Source organism: Ictidomys tridecemlineatus, chromosome 7 (genome assembly GCF_052094955.1).
Source record: "Ictidomys tridecemlineatus isolate mIctTri1 chromosome 7, mIctTri1.hap1, whole genome shotgun sequence".
NCBI lineage: Eukaryota > Metazoa > Chordata > Mammalia > Rodentia > Sciuridae > Ictidomys > Ictidomys tridecemlineatus.
Genome location: NC_135483.1, coordinates 59,549,188 through 59,565,195, shown reverse-complemented (window position 1 = coordinate 59,565,195; position 16,008 = coordinate 59,549,188). Strand labels below are relative to the sequence as shown.

The 16,008-nt window shown below is 35.6% G+C and overlaps 1 protein-coding gene across 1 annotated transcript in view; it reads left to right on the top strand.

Moving 5' to 3' along the window:
* The window catches only part of Xkr9 (XK related 9), a 37,520-nt gene extending 22,025 nt beyond the window's left edge, over window positions 1–15,495 (top strand). The window contains exons 4-5 of the mRNA XM_040293391.2: window positions 11,327–11,547; window positions 14,800–15,495. Of these exons, the coding sequence (XP_040149325.1) occupies window positions 11,327–11,547; window positions 14,800–15,428 (850 nt within the window). The 3' untranslated portion in view covers window positions 15,429–15,495. The remainder of the gene's footprint in view (window positions 1–11,326; window positions 11,548–14,799) is intronic.
* Window positions 15,496–16,008: the final 513 nt, after the last annotated feature.

Here is a 16,008-nt window from a genome sequence, read left to right as displayed (position 1 = left end):
TCTCGTATTATTTCACTGAATAGACTGTTTATTCCTTTGGTATGGAGCTCTGTGCCTTCTTGTATCCCAATGACTCTTAAATTTGGTCTTTTGATATTGTCCCATAATTCTTGGATGTTCTGCTCATGGTTTCTTAGCAGACTTGTTGAGCTGTCTATGTTCTTTTCCAGTTGAAATACTTTGTCTTCATTGTCTGATGTTCTCTCTTCTAAGTGATCCACTCTGCTGGTAGTATTCTCAATTGAGTTTTTAAGTTGGTTTATTGTTTCCTGCATTTCTAGTATTTCTATTTGTTTGTTTTTTATTACCTCTATCTCCCTGTGAAATTGATCTTTTACTTCCTGGATTTGTTTGTCAATGTGATCTTTCATTGTCTGATTTTGCTGTCTCATGTCTTCCTTGAGACTCCAGATCATCTGAAGCATATATATCCTGAACTCTTTATCTGACATTCCATCTGTTGCAGCTATTACCTCTTCGAAAGTTGAGTTGACCTGCATTGCTTGTGGTCCTTTCTTTCCTTGTCTTTTCATGCTGCTCACGTTTCTTTCTGCTTGGTGAAACTGTTGTGATTATGAGTTTTTCCCCCTAATTATTTATATTGCTCTTGTATAGTTGAAAAATCTCCCTTGCAGGGCGGGTAGTGGCTGTGCTCCTTCTCTAGTTGGGGTGATCTCAATACCGCGCTGGCATTCCGCTAGGCCTGCTCTGCCGGTTGTTCGCAGGTCTGCCCACCCTGCGGGAGCGGGTGGCGGCTCTGCTCTGCCCCCCCTCCAATTGTGGCGATATGACTATCACCTCCTCGGGTCGTTGGGCCTGATCCGGATGCGGGCGGCTGCTCTGCTCTGCCCCCCTACTCCAAATGGAGTGGCGTATCTACCATGCTGGCAGGCCTCTAGGCCTGTTCCGTTGGTGGGTCTCAGGTCTGCCTGACTCTGGCAGTAAGGGGAGTTGGGTGTCGAGAGTCCTTTGGTCCTTGCGGTCACGCCCACAGAGAGATTTTGAAGTTTCCCGGTTGTTCGCCAGGTGGGCGGGGCTACTGGCAGAGCCCGGAGGGCATGGCCATGTACGGGGCCATGCGGGGACCCTTCTAGCTGAGTCGGGCCACTGGGAGCCACGTGAAGAGCGGGGTAGCTGTGTCTGCGTGGTTAAGATCCGGGCAGGTGGTTTGGCTGTTCGCCGAGCGAGAGCAGGGCCTCCCGGGAGAGCCGATATGGCGGAGGCGTCTGCCGGTTTGGGCTGCCACTCTGCTCCGGGCCGCCGCCGCTTTCAGAAGCTGCTGGTGGTTGCGGGATTGGACCTCTGCGCCCGCTGGAGGGGGGGCACCTGTAGAGCCGGGTAGCTGCGACCGCGTGGTTAGGAACCGGGCAGGTGAGGCGGCTGTTCCCAGAGCGAGCACTAGGCCTCCCAGGGGAGCCCGGATGGCGGAGGCCGAATTCCGGTTTGGGTGGGGCGGACCAAGTCGCTCCGGGTGTCCGCCGCTTGCAAAAACGGCTGCTGTTTGCAGGAGTTGATTTCTGCACCCGCCGCGGGGCCACCTGTCTAGCCGGGTAGCTGTGGCCGCGTGGTTAGGGACCGGGTGGGTGATGCGGCTGCTCCCAGAGCGAGCACTAGGCCTCCCAGGGGAGCCCGGATGGCGGAGGCCCAATTCCGGTTCAGGCAGGGCGGGCCAAGTCGCTCCGGGTGTCCGTCGCTTGCAAAAACGGCTGCTGTTTGCAGGAGTTGATTTCTGCACCCGCCGCGGGGCCACCTAACTAGCCGGGTAGCTGTGGCCGCGTGTTTAGGGACCGGGTGGGTGATGCGGCTGCTCCCAGAGCGAGAGCTAAGCCTCCCAGGGGAACCGCTTGTGGGAGCGGCTGATGGCTGCGGGACTAGATTTCTGTGCCCGCGTGGCTGTCCAAGATCCACTTCTCTGGGACAAACTGTCACTTCCAATAAACCTACCAGTTCACGGCAGCTCTCTTCTTAAGGGAATTATGCTAGAAGTTCCTCCGTAGGTAGGCTGCCACTGTTCCGATGGGTCTTTCTTATCCGGTTAAAGTGGAGACGTTAGAATCGCTGCTTCCTCGCCGGCCGCCATGTTGGATCCCCCTGATTTTATATTTAGTTGTTAGTGTTGGGAAAAATGTGTAGAAATAAAATATGTAAATTATAATTGGATAATATTTTTTCATATGATGGTCAGGCTTAGGCCATACTTTACTATGGCACATAATTTGGAAGAGTTTAACCTCTTCTGTAATGGAATTGAAATCTTCAGAAATATATTGATATAAACATAGAGTTGGGTACTGGGAGAATTTTAAAATGTTGCAATTTATGTCTTCAGTCTCCCACAGTCTTTGATGTGACACAATACAAGATCTAATTCCTTCTAGCCAGAATATAGTCTGAAGTGATAATGTGAAAGAGTTTTGTTTCCAGAGTGGTATTTCTTTTCCCCCTAAATCCAAACTACAAGAACAAGAGAACATTTTTCCTGTACACCATATAAATACACCACAGATTTTTTTTTTGTTTGGAAATTAACTAGAATCAAATAGAAAGTGATACTCAGGGTCCTAGGGTTGTAGCTCAGTGGAGGAACACTTGCCTAGTACATGTGAGTGCACTGGGTTTGATTATCGGCACCACATAAAAATAATAAAATAAAGGTATTGTGTTCATCTACAACTAAAAAAATATTTAAAAAAGAGAAAGTGATACCCAGTGTATGCAGTATGACACCATAAAAATTTGATTAATTTTGGAATTGGGATAGTTTAATATATCATGTTATGGCTATATTTCTAGGTAGGATATCAGACAAGTAGATAAATTTCACATGAGTCAAATATCTAATATCAAAAATCATAGAAGTACTTTTATAACTTTGGAATGGGGAAAGCCTTTCTAGCCATGACTCAAATTCTAAACTTTCAAAAGGTAGATTTGACTGTAAATGAAGTTCATGTCAGTAAACAAAAGCAAAAACCACTGGACAAAGACAAAAGCAAAGTCAAAAGAAAAACAACAGGGAAAAATATTCATACCTTATAGCAGATAAAGGGCGTGTCCTTCAATGTTTAAAGAACTTCTAGAAATCAAAATTAAAAGACCATCCATTCACTAGAAAAATATGGGGAATATAAGAATAGTTCACACAAAAGGAAAGACAATGATCTTGAGTTGTGTAAAACATGCTAAGCCTTATACATAATAAAAATGCCAATTAAAACTACATGGAAATATTATTCCTTATCTACCAAATTGGCAAAAGTCCCAGTGATAAAACTCTGTGTCTTTGTAAGGCATCAGAAAACAAATATTCTGATATCTTGCTGAGTATGTGTTGGTACAATATCTGTGGATGGTACTTTGATATGTTGCAAGAATATAATGTACTTTTAGTCACAGAACGTCCTCTTATAGAAATTTATCCTACTTGTATACATGTGAAATGACAAATGTACACAAGTATTTAATTGTATCATTACTTTTAATAGCAAAATACTGAATACAATTTAAATGTCCTTTCATGGAGTTTTGTTATATATGCAATGGCAAACTTCATAGCAACTATAAAAAATGATAAAGTACTTTATATACTGAAATGAAAAGATCTCTAAGACATATTTTTAAGTGTAAAGACAAGATGCAGACAGACCTTATTTATCTCTGGTAATATTATTTGATTTGAAGTCTATTTTGTGTGTGTGATGTTAATATAGCCAAATTAACTTTTTTGTGTATGATTTTCTTTCAAATTGTGTCTTTATATTGAGAGGGAATCCTTTGCTAAACACATAAAGTTTATAGCTTGCTTTTTAATTGAGTTTGAAAATCTCTGCTAATTGAAATGCTTAATATATTTACATTTAGTGTAATTATTGATTTGGGTTTCTTCTGGATTGTGTTATTCCTGATGAGAGATAGTCAACTTTTCATTGTTTTTCTGTGAGAATGTGTCTTTTTTCTCTGTTTTAAATATTTTCTCTGTATACTTGATTTGTGGCAATTTAAGAATGATGTACCTATGATTTTGTTTCTGCTTGGGTTTATTGAATATTTTAGATCTGTATGTTTTGGTTTTTGATTAAATGTGGGAAATACTTTTTCTCACCATTATTTTGTCATAATTTCCTCCTGTTCTCTTTTTCTTCTGTGATTTCACTTATACATTTGTTACTGAAACTCTGTTCATTTTCCCCCTGTATTTTTCTGCATTTTTTGTTTGATGATTTCTATTGTCTTAGTCTGGTGAGGCTGTTATTACAAAATAGAGTAGACTGTGGGGCTTTTAAACAAGAGAAATTTGTTTCTCACAGTTCTGGAGGCCGGGAAGTCTAAGATAAGGTACTAGCAGATTCAGTGTTTAGTAAGTTCCTGCTTTCTGATTCATAGATGATGCCTTCTAGTTGTGTCTTCACCTGATAGAAGTTCAAGGCCCTGTCTGTGGTCTCATTTGTAAGAGCATTCATCTAGTTGTCTCCCAAAGCCCCTTGCTCTACCAGATACAGCCTATGAATTTGGGGTAGGGTACAGTAATTTCAATCTATAGCATGCATCTTAAGTTCACTGATCCTTCCTTTATTTGTGTCAAATTTGCTATTACTTCCATGGAATGAATATTTGATTTTACATATTGTATTTTTTTGGTCATAAGACTTCCATTTGCATCAAGGAGCTTGATATCAAATCAGAGACACGGCGTCTGATACAAGAAAAAGTTGGCTACGATCTACATACTGTGGGGTCGGGCTCCAAATTCCTCAATAGGACACCCATAGCGCAAGAGTTAACAACTAGAATCAACAAATGGGACTTACTCAAACTAAAAAGTTTTTTCTCAGCAAGAGAAACAATAAGAGAGGTAAATAGGGAGCCTACATCCTGGGAACAAATCTTTACTCCTCACACTTCAGATAGAGCCCTAATATCCAGAGTATACAAAGAACTCAAAAAATTAAACAATAAGAAAACGAATAACCCAATCAACAAATGGGCCAAGGACCTGAACAGACACTTCTCAGAGGAGGACATACAATCAATCAATAAGTACATGAAAAAATGCTCACCATCTCTAGCAGTTAGAGAAATGCAAATCAAAACCACCCTAAGATACCATCTCACTCCAGTAAGATTGGCAGCCGTTATGAAGTCAAACAACAAGTTCTGGCGAGGATGTGGGGAAGAGGGTTCACTTTTACATTGCTGGTGGCACTGCAAATTGGTGTGGCCAATTTGGAAAGCAGTTTGGAGATTCCTGGGAAAGCTGGGAATGGAACCACCATTTGACCCTGCTTTGCCCTTCTTGGACTATTCCCTGAAGACCTTAAAAGAGCATGCTACAGGGATACTGCCACATCGATGTTTATAGCAGCACAATTCACAATAGCCAGACTGTGGAACCAACCTAGATGCCCTTCAATAGACGAATGGATAAAAAAATGTGGCAGTTATACACAATGGAGTATTACTCTGCATTAAAAAATAACAAAATCATAGAATTTGCAGGGAAATGGATGGCATTAGAACAGATTATGCTAAGTGAAGCTAGCCAATCCTTAAAAAACAAATGCCAAATGTTTTCTTTGATATAAGGAGAGTAACTAAGAAAAGAGTTGGGAGGAAGAGCATGAGAAGAAGATTAACATTAAACAGGGGTGAGAGGTGGGAGGGAAAAGGAAAGAGAAGGGAATTTGCATGGAAATGGAAGGAGACCCTCATGGTTATACAAAATTACATACAAGAGGAAGTGAGGGGAAAGGGGGGAAAAACAAGGGGGAGAAATGAATTGCAATAGATAGGGTAGAGAGAGAAGATGGGAGGGGAGGGGATGGGGGATAGTAGAGGATAGGAAAGGCAGCAGAATACAATAGACACTAGTATAGCAATATGTAAAAAAGTGGATGTGTAACCGATGTGATTCTGCAATCTGTATACGGGGTAAAAATGGGAGTTCATAACCCACTTGAATCAAAGTGTGAAATATGATTTGTCAAGAACTATGTAATGTTTTGAACAACCAACAATAAAAGTTAAAAAAATAAAAAATAAAAAGCAATGCTGTGTTAAAAAAAAAAAAATCCAGAAAACTTGGAAAGAGGGGATACTGTTAAGGGGATAAGCTCTAATACATATTAAAATATTATGGTATTTGTATAAGAATAGACCAGTGAAAGAGAAAATAAAATTCAGAAAATATTTTATAACATAAGGTAATGGAGTAGAAAAATGGGTTGTTATTTTGTAGAAGAAAATTTGGATTATTCTCTTAAAGACACTGAAGCATTGGGTGATTGTCTGAAAAAAAAAACTTGAAAAAGTATACCACTAGAATTCTAAGTATGACATAAACTCAAAAGCTATGAAAAACTATAAATTAGTGTATTTAAATAGCAAACACCATACAATCCAAAACCAAACATCTTTTCTTTTTACTATTCCAGGCTTTTTATTTTTTATTTGTTCTTTTTAGATATACATGACAGTAGGGTATATTTTGACTTATTATACATACATGGAATATATCTTACTCTAATTAGAATTCTGTTCTTGTGGTTGTACATGATGTGGAGATTCACTGTGGTGTATTCATATATGAACATAGGAAAGTTGGGTCCGATTCATTCTACTGTCTTTCCTATTCCTATCCCTCCTCCTTTCCCTTCATTCCCTTTTATCTAATACAATGAACTTCTGTTCTTCCCTCCCATCCCCATTATTGTATGTTACTATCCACATATCAGAAAGACCATTTTGACCTTTGTATTTTGGGGATTGGCTTATTTCACTTAGTATGATAGTTTCCAGATTCTTCCATTTACTGGCAAAAGGCATAAAATATTTCATTGCGTATATATACCACATTTTCTTTATCTATTCATCTGTTGAAGGACACCTACGTTGTTTCCTTAGCTTAGCTATTGTGAGTTGAGCTACTATGAACATTGATGTGGCTGTGTCACTGTAGTATGGTGTTTGTAAGTCCTTTGGGTATAAACCAGGGAATGGGATGACTGGGTCAAATGGTGGTTCCATTCCAAATTTTTTGAGGAATCTATACTGCTTTCAATAGTGGTTACACCAATTTGCGGTCCCACCAGCAATGTATGAGTGAACCATTTCCCCACAATCTTGCCAACATTTATTGTCACTTATAGTCTTGATAATTGCCATTCTGATTGGAGACCCGAAATCTCAATGTGGTTTTAATTTGCATTTCTCTAATTGCTAGAGATGTTGAAAATTTTTTCATATATTTGTTGATTGTTCATATTTATTCTTATATAAAGTACCTTTTCGGTTTCTTTGTCCATTAAAAAAAAAAAAGACTTCCATTTGCTCTTTTATTCCATTTTTCATCTCTTTCCTGAATTTCCAGTCTTTACAATCTTTACAGTTATTACATACTTTTTTTTCTTAGAGATTTGAAAAATTATCATGGTTAAAATTTTCATTTACTAATTTCAGGATCTGGGTCATCAATAGGTATGTTTCTATTAACTGATACGTTTCTGTTAACTTTTTAAAAAAATCTTTATTGTGAGTCTCATATTCCTGTTTATTTGTATGTCAAGTAATTTTTTATTGTGTTGTAGATATTATATGTAAGTGATAATTTGTAGAGACACAGGTTTTTCTTTATCTTCTGATAAGAAAGAAGACAGTTAAATTAGTGGCAAATTCCTTTGATGTTTTACAGAGGCTTCATATAGAATGTAAAAGGGAAGGTCTGTTTTGCTTTTGGCCTTAGTTTTAGGGGAATATCTCATAGTTCTGAGATACGGTTTTTACTTCTAAGGCATGGCACTTATGAGGTTCCTGAGGAATGCCTGAGATTATTACTAATCCCCTTAAATTTGCTGAGATTAAAATTCTAAACTACCTATGGTAGATAACTGCTTAAATCTCTGCTAAGATTCCTTCTGTTTCCCTACTCCCCCTCAATTTCTTGAGTCTTGCTTCACATATGCACAATAAGGGATTAGCCAAAGATTTGAAAAAAGTATATGCAGATTTTGGCAGTCTCTATTCTGTGGCTCCTTGTTTTGGGAGATTATTCCTTAGTTTCTAACCACTATGGTAAACTCAAACTCAGTCCTCTAACTCTTTGGGCAAATAAGGATTTCCTTTGTGCCATTTAGATTGTGCTCTGCCTTCAGAGGAAAAGCTAGACAAATGTGCAACCTCATGTAATATGGTTTTCTTCTTTTAAGTGTTGAGTGCCTTCAAGTTTTGTCCTACTTTTAGTTGTTCTTGTGTACCTTTTAAAAAAATTTTGTCCAGAATTTATTGTTTCATATCAGTAGAAACTTTTGCCTGATAAAAGGTAATTCATCATTCCTGGATGCTGTTAATTTTTTATCTCAAATAAAATAGTATGTAGGGATAAACAATGCTAGGTAAGCACCCTCTGTTTCTTTTCTTTGGCTTGTTCACCATTTGTCCCTGAAACAATGCTCTGTTGATTAAAAAAATTATATTCATATTTCCCTTCCCCATGAAGTTATCCTCAGAAAAGCAGAACTTCCTGTAGATTTGCCATTTATTATTATGATGTTGGGCTAAATTATTCCCTGAAGTCACTGGAAATTTGAATGTAAACATTTGTAAATAGCCCAGTTTTGTTTTTAAATGAACACTTACATAGTACTTAACTTGTGCTATGTCTAAGCATTTTATATATAAATAAATGAATCCATTTAATAATCCATAAGTCCATTGAGAGTGGATATGATGATTAGCTCCATTTTCTAATTAGGAAACTGAAGCAAAAAGAAATTAAGCTAGGAAGAGGGAAAGCCAAGATTTGAATCCAGGCATTCTGGTACTATTAGGGTACTCTTTTATTACTTACTTTTTGAGATGGGAGTCTCCCTGTGTTGCTCAGGCTGGTTTTGAACTCCTAGATTCAAGTGATCCTTACACCTCAACCTTCTAAGTATCTAGGACTTGAAGCACATTTCACCATCCCTGGCGGTCTGTACTCTTTAGCTACTGTGCTCTGCTGCTGCTTCTCCCAGTTTATGCTGCCTATACTAATTATTCTCTGGGTATGTAACTGTTAATATTTATGAATTTTTCAAAAAATTTTAATAGTATCTATCTGTTGTTTTATAAACCATATCAAAGAACAGGAATCACATATTCCCTGTTGTGATATATGCTCCCAAAGACTTAAGCACAACTTCCCCATAAATCTTGCGGATAAATACTAGACATTAATCATTTTTCTTCTTTTTTCACAATATTGTATTTATATTTCTTAATCAGTACTCATTTCTTCTGCCTTGTATTGCAACTAGTATTTCATAGATTTGACATTCCAATTAGGTTGTAAGATCATTGAAATAGAGACCATGCCTTCATCATTTTTGTAGACATTTGTTTCTACTCTGGCATCTAGCCGATACTTAGTAGATTATGCTATTCCAAAAATGGGATTCACTATGATATTTTCATACAGACCTATATTGTGCATTCACCTTCTTCTATCTCTCTCCCTTCCCTCTCATTCCCTTCTCAGTTCCTAATAATTTCTCTCTTACTTTTAGGTCATCTTTTTTTTTTTTTTTTTTTTAGTTTCCACATATAAAAGATACCATGTGATACTTGGCTTTCTGTGTGTGACTTATTTCACTTAATGTTGTGATATCCTTCAGTTCCACCCGTTTTTCCTGCAAGGACAGAATTTCATTCTGTAGGGCTCTATTGTGTGTGTGTGTATGTATGTATATATATATAATATATATACCATGTTTTCTTTATCTGTGCAACTATTTATGGTCATGTAGACTGATCCCATATCTTGGTTATCATGAATAATGCAGCAATAAACATACGGTAGTTCTGTTTTTTAGTTTTTTGAGGAACTTCCATACAGTTTTCCACAGTGGTTATTATAATTTATATAATCTCCAATAGTGTAGATGGCCTTTTATTTTTCCACATCCTTGCTAGCATTTGTTTGTTTGTTTGTTAACGGTCATTCTCAATGGAATGAGAATATATCTTATTGTAGTTTCAATTTACATTTCCCTGATGGCTAAAGATATGAGCACTTTTTATATATTTATTGTCAAAATTGTATTTTTTATTTTGAGATTCTGTTCAAATTATTTGTCCATTGTTTGATTTGAGTACATTTTGTTATTATTTTTTTAGTTCTTTATAATATTCTATTAATCCTTTGTCAAATGAATAGCTAGTAAAGATTTTCTCCCTTTCTGTAGATAGTTGCTACTCTGTTGATTGCTTTATTTGCTGTGTAGAAGCTTTTTAATTGGATGCAATCCCATTTGCCAATTCTTTTTGCTTCATGTGCTTTTGGAGCTTATCCAGAAAACTGTTGACTGTGCTGATGTCTTGAAGCATTTTATGTTTTCCTCAGTAGTTTCAAAATTTGAGCTCTTACATTAGGGTTTTGATCTATTTGGAGTTGGGTTTTGTATAGGTAGAGAGATAGGGGTCTCCTGTACATGGATATCCAATTTTCTAAGCACCATTTATTGAAGAGAATGCCTTTTCTTCATGTGTATTTTTGCCAAGAGATCAGTTGACTGATCAGTTCTTTCTTTTGCTTCATTGGTCAGTGTTTCTGTCTTCATGACAATTATCATGTTGGTTTTATTAATATGACTCTTGTGTCCTGAAAAATGGTATTGTGATGCCTCCAGCTTTGTTCTTTTTTTCAGTTTTGCTTTGGCTATTTTCTACTGTCTTTTTATGGAAAAAGTGTGATGAGCTTTCATTTATTCATTCAGTAAATGTTTTTGAGCACCTGCCACGTGCCAGGTATTGTTCTAGTTATTTAGTTTGTATCAATGCACAAAACAAATTCTCTCTTTTCATGTAGATTACATTTTCTGAGAAAGTAAAGATAACCAAAATAAATACCGTGTTGTGGTATTACAAAGAAAAATAATAAAGATATAGAATGTGTGATCTGAGAATTCTAAGTAGAAGTGATAATTGAATAGAGACCTGAATTTTTATAGGATCTGAGGAAGTCCCACATTTTTGTCTGAATAACCTGGTGAATATTTAGGGAGGAGTAAGAAGCTCTTGTGTGCTATTGCATGATAGAAGGACTATAGATAACAATAATGTACTTTATATTTCAAAAAGCTAAAAGAAAGAGTTTTGAATGTTTTCACCATAAAGAAATGATAAGGATTTGAGGAGATGATATGTTTAACCTGATTTAAGCATTATACAGTGGTATATTTTTATTGAAATACTCATGATACTCCTTAAATACATATTTTTATATTTAACTTAAAATAAATTTAAATTTATAAAAATGTATGACTGAAGTTAAATGTTCATGTTTACTTTACAGGTATTGGTTTGCCTTAAAAAAGGGTTACCACGTGGCTTTCAAATGTAGTAGCAAAACGAATAGCTTCACCGAAGAGCAAATTGATCAACATAAAGAAGTTATAGATAGAGTGACTGATTTGAGCATGCTCAGGCTATTTGAGACCTACCTGGAAGGCTGCCCACAACTTCTTCTTCAGCTCTATATTTTTCTGGAACATGGACAAGCAAATTTTAGTCAGTGTAAGTCTTTATTAACACCATGTTAGATGTTGGATGCCACTGAAATCTTATATCAACTATATAACTCTCAGGCAGGTTTTAGAGTTTTCAATCCTTTAAAAATTATTTTTTGAAAAGTAAATTCAGTAATATGGTTCAGATATTAAAAAATATAAAGATATATTGCCTCCTTTTCTCTTCTTCTTATTCCTTCCTTTGTCTGCCAAGAAAGGAAATCACTGCTGAAGGAAGGCTGACTGTATAATGAGATGTTAAGATCGGCAAGCTGACTGAAAATTCTAGTCATGCCACTTATTAACATCAGTAATTCAAGAAAACCTTGTAAACATGTCCCCCTATGTTTAACCTAGATGTATTCTTAACTCAAGTTTTCCTTAGCCAGATCCCCAAAATGCCCAAAGCCATTTCAGTTTTCTAAGGCAAAATATGAGGAGTGTAAATCGGAGGAAGAGACAGGGAATTTATCAACTGTAATTAAAATGTCTTATTTGCAAATTTTATAAAACTATGGAAAAGTGAACACATTGCTAGGACTTTGCCAGGCTTGAAGGAGACTGAGCAAGTGAGGGTCCTTGAAATTTAAGTTTTACTACCTTTGTGATAAATCCACCTCTTAGGTAACAGTATTGATTATCTTTAAACATTTTTATGTTTAATATGAATACTGTGGTTTCTAGGAAAATCATCAAAGAATAATATCAGAGCATATCATTGAAGGATGTGGGTTATTAAGTTGAAAGGTTGAATAAAAATGGCTCACCAAGCTCATTGTTATCATTTCAGCAAAGCAAAGATAAAATTCTAGAAGATTTGAGAAGGAAAAAAATGATCACTTACTAAAGATAGAGAAACCAAATGGGATTAACATTCTTAACTGTAACAGTTGAAATTGGAATAACAGTGACGATTTCAAAGTTTCAATGGAAAAAAAAATCAACTTTTAAATTCTATTTTTAACAAAACTGTGTCTCAAGAGTGAGAAAGGAGGGGCTGGGGTTGTAGCTCAATGGTAGAGCACTTGCCTTGCATGTGTAAGGCACTGGGTTTGCTTCTCAGCACTGCATATAAAAAAATAAAAAAATAAAGGTTCATCAACAACTAAAAAGAAAATAAAATAAAAAATAAAAAAGAGTGAGAAAAGAATAAAGACTTTTTGAGCCCTAACATGGTCTCAAAATATTTAGCTTTTGTGCAACATGAGAAGGAATGAGAATCAGGAAATAGGACATCAACACAGAAGAAAGGTGAAGGGAAGTTCTGGGATGATAGGAAGCAAGCCTCAAGAATAATCTACAACAGACACTAGTATAGCAATATGTAAAACAGTGAATGTGTAACCGATGTGATGCTGCAATCTGTATATGGGGTAAAAATGGGAGTTCATAACCCACTTGAATCACAGTGTGAAATATGATATATCAAGAACTATGTAATGTTTTGAACAACCAACAATAAAAATTAAAGAAAAAAAAAGAATAATCAGCCTAGGGCTCTGGTTATAACTCAGTGGTAGAAAACTTGCCTAGCATGTGTGAGGCCCTGGGTTCGATCCTCAGTATCACATAAAAATAAATAAATTAATTAAATAAAAGTATTAAAAAATACAATAGCATTATTAAAAAAAAGAATAACCAGCCTAGAGCAGGAGGATGGTATTAGAAAAAAATTGGAGGGGGATATAAAGGAAAAGAAATGACAGATGTATACACAGAGGTTTTTTCAATCAGTTTGAAGTATTTGCTAGGAAATAGGGATAGGGTAAAAAAAAATAAGCAAGTGAGCAAAAGCAGAGTTTACTGCAGAAAAAATGTAATGTTTTAAAGAAAAGAAAAATATAATCAGAGTGACTGAGCAGTTAAAAAACCAAAACCAAATCAAACCAAAAGTCCCTGTATATTTAAGTAGTTGTAATAAAGTAAAATAAATACTGATTTTACCAAATGTTGTGATGTTACTCTTTTAGAAAGAGATAAATGGAGGCTATGTGGAATTCACATATATACTAAAATGTCTTCTTTCTAAATATAAAATCAGTAAACAATGTTTAAAACAGATAAGTTAAACATAATACATATTTTAGGTAGAAATAACTACCTGATACAGTAGAAACTTAGGAGAATTGATAGTGATTTCTTCTGGGGATTTAAATTAAGTGGTAAGGAAGGGTAGAAAAGGATACTGCTGTTTTTTTAGTAAAGTTTGTAGAAATATTTAGCTTTTTAAACTATGTGTATGTATTAATTTGGTAGAAATTAAAACCAATTATAAAAATAGCTCATAGGACAATTTAGGAGAAAATGATGTTTTTTATTCAAATGTTTTTGAATTAAAGAAGAAAAGAAGTCCTACTAGTGAGGTCCATCGTGTCATGTGCCAAAACCAAGAAAGAGTATACAGAGACATTTTTCAGGTCTTGTTCTCATTATCGTCATCAGTAGATAAATTGTTGTAAGTCTAGCTATCATATAGACTTCCAGTGGGGCTTAATTAAAATTACTAGCACTCTGTAGTCTCTAAATTATTTCATTTTAGTTTTCTGATGCTTTGCTTTTGCTTTATGGAAGTCCCTTGCTTTAACTGTGGGGCTAATAATAACTTGCATTTCCAAAATAGTAATGAATTTATTCTTCTGTTCCTTGTTAGGGAAAAATGGGGTAAAGATGTCAAACCTATAGAAGTTTGGTTTTAGAGCATATTTGTTCATTTGAGTCATTATCTTCAGGATATGAAAACTTGAGCTTGTTAATGTTTTATACTTATGTTAAATTTTCTTTTTAACTGCTCTTCTCTGCACCATGAAGCTGTACCTTGTGAATTAGGTATATATTCAAGGTCAAAATTAAAATGTCTAGAAAACTTAGAATTATACTTGTTTTTAAACAACCAGAGTATGCAGTTTCCATTATTCCAATTGCTTAATAAAATTTGTTCAGTGAATTATTCAGAAGCACTTCAAAGCAGCCTGATGGTAGTGGATTAGTATACCAACTTTGGAATCAAGAAAATTTAGATTCAAATCTCAGTTCTATAGTTTTTTAGTTATGTGACTTTGACCAAGTAATATATTTTGTCAAGCTTCAGTTCCCTCACATGTAATATGGGAATATTATCTCCAAGGATTAGATAAGTAAATTGCCTGAATGTGTTTGTGAGACTCTATGTATACAGATAAAGCATTTATGGCATCTAGTAATATAATATTGCTATTACTATTCCTGTAACAATAGGTCTTTTTTATTTTTTGTTTTGTAGATGCAGCTATCATGCTTTCTTGCTGTGCCATTTCTTGGTCAACTGTTGATTTTCAAATAGCTTTAAGAAAATCCTTGCCTGATAAAAATCTCCTTAATGGATTCTGTCCCAAAGCCACCTATCTCTTTTACAAGTTGTTTACATTATTGTCTTGGATGCTTAGTGTTGTACTTCTATTGTTTGTAAATGTTAAGGTTGGATTATTTATGTTGTTATTACTTTGGATTGTAGGTTTACTCTGGGCATTTAAAGAACAAACTCAGTTTTGTAATTCCAAAAGTATGGAATTCTTATATAGAATTGTTGTTGGATTTATTCTTGTCTTTACATTTTTTAATATTAAGGGACATAATACTAAATGTCCAATGTCTTTTTATTATGTTGTAAGAGTGCTGACCACACTGGGTATATTGATTGGGTTCTGGGTTTATCCACTTTCTATTTTTAATTCAGATTACTTTGTACCTATCAGTATCACTTTAGTTCTTTCTCTTCTCCTTGGGATTATTTTTCTTATTGTTTATTATGGGGCTTTTCACCCAAATAGAAGTGAAGAAACAAAATATGATGAAACTGATGGAAGATATGTTCAAAGAGATTGTAGAATGAAGTATTTCCTAAAGGAATAGCTATTAATTTATAAGATATGTTTTATTGTTACTTGTTTCATTGGTTAGTAAAGAAAAATATGTGTTATGTGTGTATTGTCTCTTTATTTTTGCTACCTTTAATTTGAGAATGGTTCTGGTACATTAATTTTGAATATGAGAGAACATAATGATATTTTATTATTTAAATTATTATTATTTGTGTTTTTTTGTGGTTCTGGGAATTGCATCCTGGGCCTTGTGCACGCTGGACAAAGTATTATACCACTGAGCTCCAGCTTCTGCCCTCTTATTTGGTTCTGAAAGTCTTGAGTACAAAGATGTTTTCTTACTGTATCTGGTAAAGCTACCGTCTTGAGCCCGAAATGGAAGAAATAATCTGGTTCCCATAAAGGCTGGCCTTGAGCTATTCTCCAGGTTTTCTCTGATTGTTCCTAAAACTGCTCTACCTGTTGTGGAGAACTACAAAGGGAACAAAAGAGCAGAACACCTTATTTTTCTTTTCTTTACTGTCTTGATTCATTGCATGTACTTTGAGTTGGGGACAGATTAAGTAGAAGAAAAGGGAATAGAGGGAAGGTGAAGAAATTAAATTCTTTTT